Source organism: Cibotium barometz, chromosome 43, assembly GCF_041138505.1.
Source record: "Cibotium barometz isolate CiBa-2024 chromosome 43, ASM4113850v1, whole genome shotgun sequence".
In the NCBI taxonomy this organism is placed as follows: domain Eukaryota; kingdom Viridiplantae; phylum Streptophyta; class Polypodiopsida; order Cyatheales; family Cibotiaceae; genus Cibotium; species Cibotium barometz.
This window is the reverse complement of record NC_141088.1, coordinates 46,358,494-46,373,592: the sequence shown is the minus strand read 5'-3', so window position 1 is coordinate 46,373,592 and position 15,099 is coordinate 46,358,494. Positions and strand designations below refer to the sequence as shown.

Below are 15,099 nucleotides of genomic sequence, written 5' to 3'. Positions count from 1 at the left end.
CCGTGGGGTCTCTGCACTCTACTCATCGGCTCATAGCCAGGTGCTGATACAAGGCGTGCGCGGAGAGAGGTTCCAGCTCTCGCGCTCGGTGCGGCAGGGGTGTCCCTTAGCGCCCTTTCTTTTTCTTTTTGTGGCGGAGGCCATGAGCACTTTTTTGACGACACAGGATACAGGTTTGCGGGGCCTCCAGCTTCCCATCCGTACCTCGGAGGAGCTCCTAGACTCGGAGTTTGCGGATGACACTGCTGTCTATCTTCAGGGAGGTGAGGAGAACCTCCGCCGCTTCGCCTTAGCCATGGACAGGTTTTGCAGAGCTTCGGGCGCTTTGATCAACTGGCACAAGTCGTGTGGGCTGTGGGTCAGCTCTATGCCCCCCCCGACTTGGAGGCCAATTGACGGTTTTCAGTGGCTGCCCCCTGGCACTACAGTGCGTTATTTGGGATGTTATGTGGGCATTGACATATCTCCGGAGCAGCAGATAGCCCCCCTTCTTCTGAGCATTCGGAAGAAGCTTCTGTATTGGAGTACCGCTCGTTTATCTCTGGCTGGCCGAGTAGTTGTGGCCAACCAGGTTCTGCTTGCTACTATGTGGTACATCACTTCCTGCTGGGCCTTCTCTCGGGCATGCATTGGCCAGGTGCAGCGGCTCATCAGGAACTTTCTTTGGTCCGGTGGCGACGGGCGGCCCGCCAGGGCCAAGGTGGCATGGGCGGTGATTACTCAGCCGAGGGAGAGAGGCGGCCTGGGCATTGTTGATCCTATTTGCCAAAGCCGAGCATTGCTTGGCAAGTTGGTAGTTCGTGGCCTCCTGCCAGGCGCTGAGCCGTGGAAGGAGTTTCTTGTTTCCAGGATGCTCAGCCGCACCCCTTCTCTTAGCGGCCCCTGGACCCCCAGCATTAGGTGGATCTTTACAGAGCAGCGATCCAGAGGAGTGGGCCTTGGCTTCGAGGAGCGTTTTGCAGCTAGCCTTCTGAGGGCCTGGTCGCATCTGAGGCCGTCACTCTTCCAGACTCCTCCGGGCACCGATGAGGAGCGCCTGAGGCAGCCATTGATCTGGAACCCCTTGATTCGACTTCCCAGTGGCCATATGGTTGGATCGCGGTCTCACGTGTCGTGGGGCCCTTTGAGCTCCGGCCCAGCCCAGTCCCTAGACGACTGGATATGTTTTCAGCAGCTGCCTCTAGAGGCTCAGGAGAGGAGACTCAGTGGGATGAGGGGCAGAGAGTTGATGAGACAGGACATTGAGGCGGCCATCCCCCGGGAGTGGCGGACCCCAGTACAGGACCCTCCACCTCCACAGTGGATGGGTGTCTTTACTCGGCATGAGATCCTTCTAGCGGTCTGCGGCACAGTGGAGAGAGTCGCCCCACTCACTTTCGAGGTGGGAGAGGGTGGCCAGCTTCAGAGGACACGACTAGATTTGGATGGGCTCCAGGGTTGTATTCTTCAGAGGGTGCGGGTGGTCGGCTTTCATCAGAGACAGTGGCATGTAGACCCCTCACCGGCCTCGATAGGGGAGGACTGTTCTTGGAGATTATGGGCTTGGGACAGCAGGCCTCTTATTCGCCTTCAGTGGGATCCAGGTGAGTGGTTTTGGCGAGATCCCTACTTGGCCCCTACCAGCCCAGGCATCCCCTTTTTTCAATACACAGCGAGGCTGGGGCGGCGGATTCAGAGGCACAGGATAGCGAGCACCCCGGCGGCGGCCGAGCATTGGCGGCGACAGGGGCTCTCCCCTGCCTTTCTTAGGGACTTCTGGCAGCGCCTTTGGGCCAGCTTCCGGCCCCGGAAGGTGACGCTTTTTCTCTGGCTCACAGCGCATAGAGGACTGGCTGTGGGGGCATGGCTAGCCTTTGGCAGACACCCAGCGTCGTGCCCTCGGTGCGGCCATGCACAGGAGTCACAGCGGCACTGCTTATGGGATTGCCCACAGGCTCAGCAGGTCTGGCAGCGGGCTCTCAGGATGGTTTTTGCAGGCTCACCAGGTGAGATGCTGGTGACGTGGGGTGCGGTGGCTTGGGCCACGGACAGCGGCCCGGCCCTTGGATATGAGGACGTCCCTGGCAGCGCGACCATCCAGGTCTCTGACAGGGCGATGGCGGTGGTTCCGACGCCAGACTTCTCATCGGCAGCCCCTCAGGAGGGGGTCGGGCACAGATGGGAGATGATCAGCAGCATGACGGCTTGGCACATATGGAGAGCCCGATGCAGGGAGGCCATTGACCGCCAGGCGACTCCACCGACGGAGGTCATACAGGCCCTCTGGGTGGACATCATTCACACCTTGAGAGGACACTGGGGGAAACTCCAGGGCGACTCGGATCGCATGAGAGGGCGCCGCAAGGCTTTCCTCCGCACTTGGCACCCTGGCCCTTTCCTCACCGCGAGGGGCGAGGATGTCACTTGGCACTACAGGCCTCCAGTCTGGCTTTTCTCACCTTCCATATGTACTACTAGGTAGCCCCCCCCAGAGAGCGGCCAGCCACGGGGGTGGAGCTCAGGAGTTCACTGTGTTTTATCCCTCCTTGCGAGGTGAGCTTTGTAGCCTTATGGCGTTTTCTCATTAACTAATAGAAGGATCTTTTTCCCGGAAAAAAAAAAAGCATGATCATTATTGTAAAGATGGAAATGAGAAACTTACTTGTTGGAAGGTTTTCAAATCACTGTCCGAAGATAAAACTTGCATAGAAACAATGGAAATTTTGTTTACTAAGTTGTTATAAAGGATAAAAACTTACTTGCAAGTGTCTAATAGCTTTGCTACAAAATACATCATTAAAAGGACACAAATATCGCAAGTATATGTGATGTTTTAATTATGAAAAATGGAGGAACTTACTTGGGAGTGCTGGAATCATTCTGAAAGAGAAATATTACTACACATGCTATATGGTACCAAACAATTTAAAAGTAGTTCCAGGATTCATGTATCTTGAATTAATTATTGTCAATTTTAAGCACATAATGCAATTAATGAATGGGTTGAATACGTACTCATATGATGTTGGGAAAGCACATCTACATGGTAAAGTATTAGATAAATAAATTTAGATATGACTGATGCAACTAATACTCATGGATAAAAACAATTTACCTCAAGGTATGATGAGTTGAGAGTAAAACAATAAAAGTGGTGTTCAAATATCATAAAAAATATGAAAACTCTTAAAGTTTCGCACATTGTTATAGATATCCTGAAAATATTGTAATCTCTACATCACAAAAATAATTAGACTGGAACAAAGAATTTATGGTCTCTTCTAAGCCTTGAAGGAAGGTCTTACTCCCAAAAGTTAAAGCTTTTTGAAGTTTTCAACAAAGCTTTCTTTTCCTTTTTCTTTGGACCAATGAAAATTTTGGCATTACAAAAATATAACCTTTTTGCCTTAAGGTCACATGATAGAAGCTAATCATTTCTCCGATCTCCTGGTTTATAGAAGATTTTGATTCATGCTTTCGCAAAGGAAATAAAGGTATACCTATACATAAGCTTTCAAAACCCTTGCATAAAATTTATGCTCAAGGTTTTAGGCCATTTAAAGTTTTTGCATAAGCTTTAAATTTGAACAAGATTAAAACCTTTTGAAATGGTTTAAATAAACAAATCTTTTTACATTTTTAACTCTAGAAGAATAGATTTAATAGCTAGAAATAGCCATATTATTAGCTCTCAACTAATATAGCTTGCTTTGGCCAAAATGAAAACACCAAGAGTAGACAAAAATAAAGAAGAGATAAAGCCTAAATTTGGACCTTATCTAAAGCTTTTGAAAGCTTTATAAATTATCTAAAGAGGGTTTTTAAGCTTTTTAATATAAGGCTTTTACAACAAGTGTTTAAAGGTTTTAAAGCTAAAGTGTGAAGGCTTTTGAAACAAAATGTTTTTCTTTTTAAAAAATAAAAATAAAAATAAAAGAAAATCTTTAATCAAAGATGTATTACAAAGCTTAATTTTTAAGCGTTTTTTTTCTTCGCTAGCTGCTGCCGACGGCCAGTCCATAGGGCATTATATATATATATATATATATATATATATATATATATAAGTCTATAATTTGGATATATTCTATGCTCTAATTAAAGCCTTAAAAACTTCAGCTTAACGGCTAGCGTACACTTAAAATATATATATAGTTCACTTAAAATAAAAAAATTCAGCGCTTCTTCATGGCTGGGAATCCGCAGCCAAGAGCGCGCAGTATATATAGTTTGGATATAGTTCACTTAAAATAAAAATTCAACGCTTCTTCACGGCTGGGAATCCGCAGCCCGTAAGAGCACGCAGCACTGGGGAGAAAAAAAGAAATCGTTATCGTCGTCGTCGCCCATGGGTACAGAAGAAAGGGGGAAAAAAATTAGAGGATAAATATATATATATATATATATAACTTGGATTTTCCTTCCTTTCATGAAATCGATGCGTTTTCTCATAGAAGGATAAGTTTAAAATTCTCTAATTTGTAGGATTTATATTAGCCCCATTATGGAATTCAAACACTGCTATTAGTTTAGCAATCTAATTATGGGTCTCTATGTTTCTTCCTTTGCTGATTCGATCCGTACATGGACAGATTATGAAGATAATTAGTGAAATTAAAGGTGGTTTTGTGGTTTTGCAAACCCACAAATGGTTTTCCACCTTGCTTTACCCTTTGGGCAATAGATTGATGGGGATTTGTTATCCAATGGATAAAAACAAGCCTTCCTTCAACCATACATAAATATAAACGTATTTTTTTTCAAATTAATTTAAAAATTTACCAAAATCACCTGTATCTTTGTCTCTTTCACCTCTTTGTCCACAAGTCTTTGATCGGCTTCAAGAAGATTAAATTAAATCAAAACTTTGATACCACTATCATGGGACCCTTTTGTACTTCTTAAACAAATAATTAAAAACTCATAAAATACATCAAAATTGAAACAAAGACTTGAATTAAATTGAAAAATAAATAACATAGCATAACACAAGGCAATGAAAATAGAATAACATCACCATCAAAACAAGATTGGGTGCAATCTCCCTCTCTCCCTCCCCCCCCTCGCCCCCCAACCCCCATGCCGTGTAGCTCCACTTCCACGACATGAGTATTTAGAGAATTTTATTCATAAAAATAGCCCAAGGAGCTAAGAATAGATGTGCGTACAAATTAGGCTTGCTTTTCGCACTTTAGGGATATTGCTTTACATATTATTAACCATATGAAATCTCGTAAGGTTTGTACATATCAAAAACCTTTGCCCAAATATAATTGCTAATGGGCCTTGTTACATAAAATAACTTTTGCACATTTGCACATATGATAATCTTGTGCACATTTGCACATTCCATTAAGCTAAATCCTGCACAAATTAAATTAAACATAATTTTCTACGATTATTAATTCATCAAAAATATGATAAAATATATACCTGTAACATTAATTCTTTTGTGTAGCAGCCGAATGTGTTATACTCAAACATATATTCCTAAGGATTTTCATAGTCTACTTTTATGCCAATGCAAGAGAGATATACCTAGGGTCTAGAAGATCGAAAGTAAGAAGAGAAAAACTCCGAGAGATTTGGAGAGAACATCAAGGAAGTAACTCTAGCAATGTTGGCAAAGGACGATGGCCTTGGCCATCCATTTTGGATTTGTGAATTTAAAAAATGGTAAAAATAGAGACAGGATATGGTACATCTTTATTCATTGGTATAAAACAAATATTGAAAATATCTTTCACGGGAAATATAATTTAGAAATGTTAATTGAGAGAGGCAAAAGAAGAAGAGAAAGTACTAGTACCTTGAAACTTGATGAGGTGGATATACGTGTTTGTGACTTTACAGACATGATATCTCAAGAAGTCAACAATAACCATTTCTTAAAGAGAGAATTCCTATCTCGTGCTTGAAGGAAATTTATGGAGGACCAACACATGTATGCACCAGCAAAGCGGCTAGAATTTTATCTGCTCATAGTCTTTACCTAGCAGAAGGCAATGTTATATTTTATAGATAGTGCCAAGGCAGATGCTCTATCTATCAAATCAATTGATAACACTAATGGGATGCTCTATCTATCAAAGCAATTACCGAGGAGGATGCTCTATCTATCAAACACTGATGGGATAGACATTAGGGAAGCTCTATCTATCAAAGCAATTGAAGTTGATAATAGTGATGGGATAGACATCAGGGAGGAATAGTCTAACTTGATGGTGTAATTGCATTTTTCTTGGTAGAATTTTATACAATAGATTTTCTTTAAAGTTGGGTTTTTGCAATCCTATAATGTACCCTTGCAAGACATGTAAAATAAGCCACATTTAAGAAGTTTGTGTGTTTTTGGTTTATGTTAGAGTTCTTCAATCCTAGAGTTTTTTTGTTTACATTAGAGTTCTTCGATCCTAAAATCATTTTTTGATAATAAGAAAACTTAATATTTTGGGTGATTCTCAGATGAGTAAAGATTTTTTTTAAACTTACATTATAATATGACATTTTTTATAGGTCTCTTTCAAAGATGTCAAATCCTTAGCATATAGTATTACCCATTCAATCCATAATAGTGTTTGCCGTTGATGTTAAATGATTTGTTGAAGGTAGTATGTAGAGGTACTAAAGGTGCTCCAACAATGGTGAAGAAGCACTCAAGTTGACTTTTTATGGTTGGGTCCTCTAAATTATGGTACGACGCAAGAAATACTTTATTCCTATCTCAACATTATGAATAGGTTTATGATTACTTTGTATATATGTATGTAGAAACATGGTGGTTGTCTCATATACATGTATTATGCACATTTCTTGTGATTATTTCCCCTTCCACCACAACCAACATGATTCTAACTGCTGGTGGTATGTCATACAAGTTACTTCTTAGTTGTCAATTTATATTTTATCTTAAGATCTTGATGGTGATAAGGAATGGAAGTGGATCAAGAGAATCAAAAAGCTCAAGAGACGGAAGAAATTTTTTAAAAGAATGAGTAAACTAGCAATACTATTTTTTTTCTTTGATTTCATTAAATGAAAACAATAACCTTTATATTGTGGTGACAAAAATGATAATGCATCTACCTCACCCTAACGTAATGGAATACTTGATATCCTAGACTTGGAGATAGACCAATTGGGATACATGGACTTGTTTTGCAAGTTGGAGGTGATGAAGGCCTAAGTATTTGCCTCAAATTTTCATCATTTGGCCTTGATTCTAATAAATTTTGGTAGAATATTTTTATTTGATTTCTAATTATGCTTACATCTTAAGACATGATTCCAAATTTAAACCTTAAAACTTGTGACATAGCACATTGATTTCCACATATATTTTTGAATCTCCATTAATGTTCCCCAATGTTGATATACATGCTAGCACAAACAATGATACAAGTCTTGATAAAGCGATGTAATGTAGCATTTATATAAACATTTTTATCAATGGTCCATACAACGAATGCTACACAACTGGCTCATTTTTGTTGTAGTGAATGAAAGGTTAGAAACAAATAAGAGAAGAAACATCTAATTTTTTTAAATAATAATTTGAAAGGAAGAGTCAACAAAATGTAGCATCAGAGTATCATCATATTAAAAAAATTGTTGGATCTAGAAGACACATCCATCAAGAAACTATGGGAGGAAGAAATGAAACCCACCATAAGACTTCTGAGAGACCCCACATAATTTTATTGTAATATTGATGTAGTTTTTATTGGATGTTGTTAAAGTGGATACAATGCATATGCTATATACGATGTTTGAAGACATCCTTCACAGGTTAAGGCGTTCCCTAGATATCCCCATGTCACATGTGGAGGGAGTTTCTTAGTCCTTGTAGAGTGATAAAGGTAACATGTTGTGTCTAAACATCCTTTTACCAAGAAAGTTTTATTAATGCATAAATGTGCACGATAAAATATTGTCCTAATGATGACACTAGGGAATATGCTCTCATTCATGAATCTTTTGTCATTATATTAAATGTGAGTGTACGTTTTTGTTACATGCAATTATCAAGATACCCGGTATTGCACGTTAACGTATATATTCCTTGAAAAAGAATATATCATGAAAGCCAACTCCGAAAGGAACCTCTTGGAGGCAAGTAAGAAGGAAAGGTCTCAAAGTATTTGTTTTATAATAAACTAAAATAGATTCAATAAGATGGGTGGTTGAAGAGGCAATTTTCCTACTAGGTCAAATTAAAGTGTGCAAGATTTTAAAGACAAGTTTGCTACTAGGTCAAATTAACGTGTGCACGATGTTAAAGACAAGTTTGAAGCTAAATTGTTGACAATTTAGAGAGTATATATACGGAGAACTTCAAGGGTATCATAAATTTGTTGATATTTATTTGGAATGGTTGAAACGTTTTACTAGACTTTGAAATGAGATACTACAAGGAGAAGCAAGGGTGGAGGGCCATCTGGCATGCAACGGACATTCACACGACTACGCCCACGTAGCTTGCTTTTTGGGCGATGAACGTGTGAAGATGAGGCACCCAAAGCTGGCTGCGTGTGGTGGTTTGAACGTGGCTTTTAAATAAGAAGTATCCCTTTTTTTTTAAAAAAAACTCTCCTTGACGCCTATACTATAGCTTTGCATCCTTAGGAAGACATCCCTAGGCCCAAGGCTCAATACTGATTGTGTGGGACAATTGGCCCTGACATCGATTTTGATTGCTCAGAAATCGCTTGCAGTGTAGAAGAATTTGTGAGCTCCTTGCCTGCCTGTGTAGAAGAACTCATAGAGCTTCTTCACTTAGGCAATAGATCAAGGCTCAGGAAAATTGCTCCAATTACACTGTTTGAGTAGGTTAGATGCTGGGTCTAATTATTAGGCTTCAAGAAAAGCAATATGACTAGAGAAAAGGTTGGCAATGGCAACAACGGAGTCTTACAGCATTACTGTGGAGGATGGATTGATGTTAAGTCCTTCCTAGCCGGGATGTTGGTGGTAGGTTTCTTGGCTGTGTTTGAAGAGAATTTGGGCAGGTCTAATAATAATAATAATAATTTGCATGCAATACCCTATCTGGAATTAAGAGATCAGGGCCAGCAGTTGCTGACCAATAGCAGCACAAATGGTGGTAGTGATAAATATAGCTCGATTGAGCCTCCGATAGCAGGTGATGAAGCTAGTGATAATGAATTTTCAGGTGATAATAGCAGAGATGAGACCGCATCATCAGCTAGTGATGCTGATAACGCTCTCTTGATAGGAAGGGAACGCACATTCCAAGCTTACGGGAATGCTTCAGCCCTTTTTGTCCACATGGGTTCCTACAGAGGAGGGCCGGACAGCTTTGCCATAATCGGATTGGCCTCTAAGCCCGCCCACGTCTACGGCAACGCAGGTTTCGAGTGTGAGTGGGTTCCCGCCGCATCAGAGCCAAACAACTCCGTCAAAGGATCCACGGATAAAATGCTTCCGGACTGGAATATGGGGCGCCAGTACACGGTAGTGGTGGTGAACTGCAGCTTCCCGCATCCAGTGGGGGTGGACGGAGACGGCGGTGAGCTGGTTGTTTATGCCTTCTACGGCGAAGGGTCCGGCAGGCCGAGTCCGGCGCCGGAGAGGTTTGTAGCGTTGACGGAGAGACGGAACGATTATGCGGAAGAGAAGTTCCGTCCGCCGTATCCCTACGATTTCGTGTTCTGCGGATCTCCGCTTTTCGGCGATCTGAACCCGCAGCGAGTAAGGGAATGGATCGCTTACCACGTCAAGCTATTTGGTCCCCGCTCGCATTTCTTCCTGCACGACGCCGGCGGGGTGACGGACGGCGTCAAACGGGCTCTGCGTCCATGGAGCCGACTGGGCTACGTCACAGTTCACGACATCCGGCAGCAGGAAGTCTACGACGGATACTACCACAACCAGTTCCTTGTCGTCAACGATTGCTTCCACCGTACCCGATTTCTGTCCAACTGGACGTTCTTCTTCGACGTCGACGAGTATCTGTACGTCCCCCCCAACGACACCCTCCGTGCCGTCATGGACGGCTTCTCGGACTATACACAGGTCATCTTCCGGCAAAAACCCATGTCGGCAGACATCTGCCAAGCGGCCGGGAAGCCCACACGAAATCTCTCTAGGTACTTATTCTTTAACTCTCGTGTTTAAGCTCTAATTCATCATTAAGCTTTCCACATTTCCACAATGCTAGACTAATGCTTGAGGTAAGCCATTTCTTTTCTTTTTTTTGGAGGGATCAATAAGCTCTGTGTTTATTCCTTTTCTGGAAAAAACATTATAGGATCATTATTTTCTTATTTCCAAGTTATTAAAACAACTTCATAAGAAACAATAGTTTTGACAGGTCAATCATTATAAACTCTCGAGGCTCATAATCTCCTTGTCGGTCAACGATTTGGAATTTTTACCCTTATAATCTTGTTTAACTTCTTAATCTCCTTAACAACCCAAAATTTATAAATATTAAAGCTCTTAATCATCTCAATTCCATGGTCTTTATCTCAATCCCTAATATTGAAACATAGTCATCGAACAATTTCATAAGTAAGCTCCATAATTAAGCTAATGATAGCTCATCCATAACTAAGCTAATGATATAGCTTATCAAGTAAGGCGGATCAATAGGATTAATCTCATGAGCAAAATTAACATACTTAACACAATTACTTCATAATCTTGAATGAGACCTAAGCTGGATTAACACAATTAACATGGTTAAGCTCGTTAAGTCGAAGAAGTCGGCTCACATGGATTTACTTATTATGCAGCGAATGGGTGTTCGAGAAGCTGGTGTACCGCAATGTAAAGGTCGAGATCACGTGGGACCGGAAATACGCGATTCAGCCGAGGAACGCCTTTACGACCGGAGTGCACAGGTCGGATCACATTGTCGGACAGAGCCTAGGCTACTTCAGCGACAGCCTCGTGCCCAAGCTCTGGTACTACCACTATCACAACACCATCACAGAAAGAGGAGAACTCTGCCGGAAGTTCGCCAGCTCTGACAATCCTTTCGTCAACAACACGTCCGCGGCTATGGAACCTGTCGACGTCTACGACGCAGATGGCGTGCCCTTCCGACTCGACACCGGATTGCAAGAGCTCGCTGAATCCGTCAAGGAGTTTGAGCTACAGCAGATCGGCCCACAGGCCACCCTTGTCAATTAAACCAATAGGTTGTTACATATTACGTGTACACACGTCACCGATCCCCTCCTGCCTATTCCATGTGATTATCATCAGTCCAGTTGTTTCTCTCTCAATCCTTGAATATGTGTGCAAAATGTTTTTCTAGCGATTAATTAATAAATAGAAATTTTGGTATGGAGTTAGGTGGATTAAGGTAGGTATGGAATGGAGTTGGCCATGTGTGTGCTTTCATGGTTGACACGTGTGATAGCATGATTTTGGAATGTGGGGCGTTTATGTCGCATAGTCGAACACGTGAGTGGTCGACTTCCTTCTTCAACCTCATATTATGTTGTTATTTCATGTTGGGAGCTGACGCTTCTCTGTGGTGGTCGCCATCATGGACCACGTGCATGTGACGTCTGATTTGTTTGCGTGTGTTTCTATTTCATGCATGTTCGCATGCCTTTGGAGGTAGTCCATTTCTTTCGGGTATGCAGGTTATTTTCGCCTGGAATGTTCGACAGGTTTACGTGGATGTTGTGCGTTTGTTTCACCCATGCATGTTCTTGTGCAATGGCCATGTCTTTTCCTAGTTGGCACCAAGCAACAAAAGAGATTAAGTTGTGCATGGCTTCCCCATCAATCAAAGCATTAAATAGCACTTTCCCATAGGGGCTAGCTAATTCAATGCATTTTCTTTTTGGTTCTATAGATGTTGTAGTTGAAACCAGAGGTGCGTCAACACATGAAGTAGCACCTTTTGGAATAATCTCACCCATGTGATTAGAGTGCCAAGATTTGGCAACATTGCGGTAGTTTTCCAAAGATGTAGTCATGGCCATGGTTTCGCTAGCTAGAGGAACACGTGGGTCACTAGCTAGAATTTCATATGGAGCTCTATTCATGTTTGTGTTAGATGGTTCTTGGACCTTTTCTTGCTTTTATGGAGCAGTTAATGGCTTTGTCAAAAATCCTAGGGATGTCATGCTAGATGCATTTGGTGAATTGGCTAATGGATTGTCCCCTTACTTAGAGGCTTGAGCAACTATAGGTGCAACTTCTTTTAACAATTCTTGATAGTTTTTGGCATGAGTAACAGTGTTTTGCTCTTTTCTCATTTCTTCCATGGAGTGATCCAACCTCATCAACATCAAATGATGGCTACTTGCATAAGTGCTTGCCAAATCAAAGGATAGTATTTTTCAATGACAAGATCCATAAGCATGTTTGTTGCTATGTTATACTCCCAGTCTTGTCCCTTTAGAATTCCTTCCTTCCATGTGCTCAAGGGTCTTTGAGAAGTCTGCTCAGGGTTCATTTCTATGGTACCAATGGTCTCTTTTTGAATAACCCTAGAGATTGAAGTAGGTGATTGAGGAGATTTTGGACTATCTTTAGGGAAAGTAGTCAATATGTCCACTAAAGAGTCCAAAGTGCCAATAAAACCAGCATTTGAGCACGTAGCACTAGTAATCTGTCCTCCTTGTGGGTCCATGGTGGATTTCTCAATTGAGCTAGGCATATCATTTATTTTAATAGCTTATAATCTTCAGCTAGGAAACTCACTCTCCTTGGCTAGCCACATTGGTAGTGAGCATCTTGTTGCCATCCCCCTCACGTGGAGGCATAATTGGAGCTTATTTTTCTACAAAGCCTGGTGGTGGCATGATAGAAGTACTAGATGATGGGCTTTGAAGTGATGCTCCCACCAGTCTCAACACTCCAATTTATATCTTATTTTCTTGAGCTTATTTCCTGGGCACATTTGTAGGTAGGAAAGCTACCAACAAGTGTCGCTCATTCTGAACTACATTAGCAATGCAATTGGTAACCTCTTGAAGATGCTGCTCATTTCATGGTACCAAATATAGCTTGCACAATTTCTGGCCCAAAGGACTTCATAGATCTGGTGCGTGGACAAGTCCCTTAGTAGTTGGGTCTCAATGTTGTATTCCCAATCTACACTTTTTAGTACCCCATTCGTCCATGAACACATTTGCGAGTAAAAAAGGTAATACTACCTCAAAAAAAGAAACATTTCGCATCTTTTAAAGATTCCTTTCCAAAAATACATTTTAAAGGTTTTTTTTTAAACATTGTACTTGTGAGTAAAGCATGCCTTAAAAAATGACAAAATTTTGGGCACTTTGTACAAATTTGACGATACAAAATTACAAATAAAGTAAAATATTTGAGATTTTTTGACAAATTGTTACTTGAAAAAGTAGACTTCTCAAAATTGAATAAAAATGGATGTCCAAGATCCATCATGTTTCAATTTAGATGTCCAACATCCATTTTATTTTAATTTGGATAGTTCAATATATATGTTTATGTTTTTATTTATAGCTTAAAGGTTGAACATCTTAAGCATGTTGTTACAATTTTGATGTTTTTCTTAACATTTATCTTAGTGTACATTGGATGTCTCACATCCAAATTGTTATAATCTAGTGAGATGTGTGGTGATCAGTTATCTATTGCACATGGGTTGAAAATTTTGGGTCTGTCATGGTGCATAGTTGGAACAATAATGATCTTGCTCAATAGGACACATTAGTAGGGGGTGCAAGCGATGTCACGTCCCCCAGGAGTCCAAGGGGAAACACCTATACACGTACCCCTTAGCCTGAAGGGCCATTCACGGTATGAACTACATGGTTTTTGACATGTAGCTATCAATGTTGTTTATAGTTATTTATAGGTTGCTTTCCTAAAAGCGCATGCCTTTAGAGGCTATATCAAGCGGGTACACTTTTGTCTTAAATTAGCACTTCAAACATGAATATGGATGTTTTGCATCCAAATTGAGGTAATTTGGATGTTTGACTTCCAAATTGTGGTGACTTGGATGTTGAACATCCAAATTATTACAAAATGCCAACATAACTTTACCTCTCTCTTGCTTTCCTTATCAAAACTTACTATTTCTGGAGTGTTTTTTAAATGATCTAGTTTCGCTTAGAATTTTGTAATTCTGAATTCAAATTTGGAATCTTCGCCATGGATTTACTGCGGGTAGGAATTTGTTTGGGGTCAAAAACGGACAACCAGAGTAGCTTTTATTAAGCTCCAAAGTTTTAAAAATGTGTAACTTCCGACCCCCTTTCACGTCCTGAACTAGCTGGGTGCAGTTCACGGCGTGAAGTGGAGTTCACGCATTTTATCAAATTTGTTTTTTTTTTCTTTTTTGCCAATAGACCCCCTTTCACATTGTGAATTAGAAGGGTGCAGTTTACGGCATGAAGCGGACTTCACGCATTTTATTAAATTTAAATTTTTATGTTTTTTTACCGACGGACCTCCTATCACGTCGTGAACTAGCAAGGTGCAGTTCACGGCATAAAGTGGACTTCACGCATTTTTTCAAATTTGATTTGATTTTTAAAAAAAAACCGGCGGACCCCTTTTCACATCATGAACTAGCAGGGTGGTGCAGTTCACGGCGTGAAGCGCACTTCACGCATTTTATCAAATTTGATTTGATTTTTTTTTTTGGCCGATGGACCCCCTTTCACATCATAAATTAGTAGGGTGCACAGTTCACGGCGTGAAGTGGACTTCACGCATGTTATCAAATTTGAATTATTCTTTTTTTTTGGGTCGACGGTTCCCCTATCACGTCGTGAACTAGCAAGGTGCAATTCACGGCATGAAGCAGACTTCACACATTTTATCAAGTTTTTTTTGGGTTTTTTTGCTGACGGGACCCCCTTTCACATCGTGAACTAGCAGGGTGGAGTTCACAGCATGAAGTGGACTTCATGCATTTTATCAAATTTGTTTTTTTTTCTCGATAGACCCCCTTTCACGTCGTGAACTAGCAGGGTGTAGTTCACGGCGTGAAGCCGACTTCACGCATTTTATCAAATTAAAAAAAAAAGGCCAACGGACCCCCTTTCACGTCATGAACTAGTAGGGTGCAGTTCACGGGGTGAAGCAGACTTCACGCATTTTATCAAATTTGAATTTATTATTATTATTTTTCGACGAAATCCC

General features: G+C 41.3%; 1 protein-coding gene across 1 annotated transcript; it reads left to right on the top strand.

The window, feature by feature from the left end:
* The first annotated feature begins 8,582 nt into the window (after window positions 1-8,582).
* Window positions 8,583-11,292, top strand: LOC147613976 (galactan beta-1,4-galactosyltransferase GALS1-like). Its single transcript, XM_086781271.1, has 2 exons — window positions 8,583-10,088; window positions 10,737-11,292. The coding sequence occupies exons 1-2, from the start codon at window positions 8,851-8,853 to the stop codon at window positions 11,134-11,136; spliced, it is 1,638 nt and encodes a 545-aa protein (XP_086637397.1). The 5' UTR covers window positions 8,583-8,850; the 3' UTR covers window positions 11,137-11,292.
* The last annotated feature ends 3,807 nt before the right edge of the window (window positions 11,293-15,099 follow it).

What these genes read in the sequence shown, in the direction of transcription:
- LOC147613976 (XM_086781271.1), top strand. Translation starts at nt 8,851, where the DNA reads ATGACTAGAGAAAAGGTTGGCAATGGCAACAACGGAGTCTTACAGCAT. An exon ending in CCCACACGAAATCTCTCTAG is followed by an intron (nt 10,089 to 10,736) that starts GTACTTATTCTT and finishes CTTATTATGCAG; the next exon opens with CGAATGGGTGTTCGAGAAGC.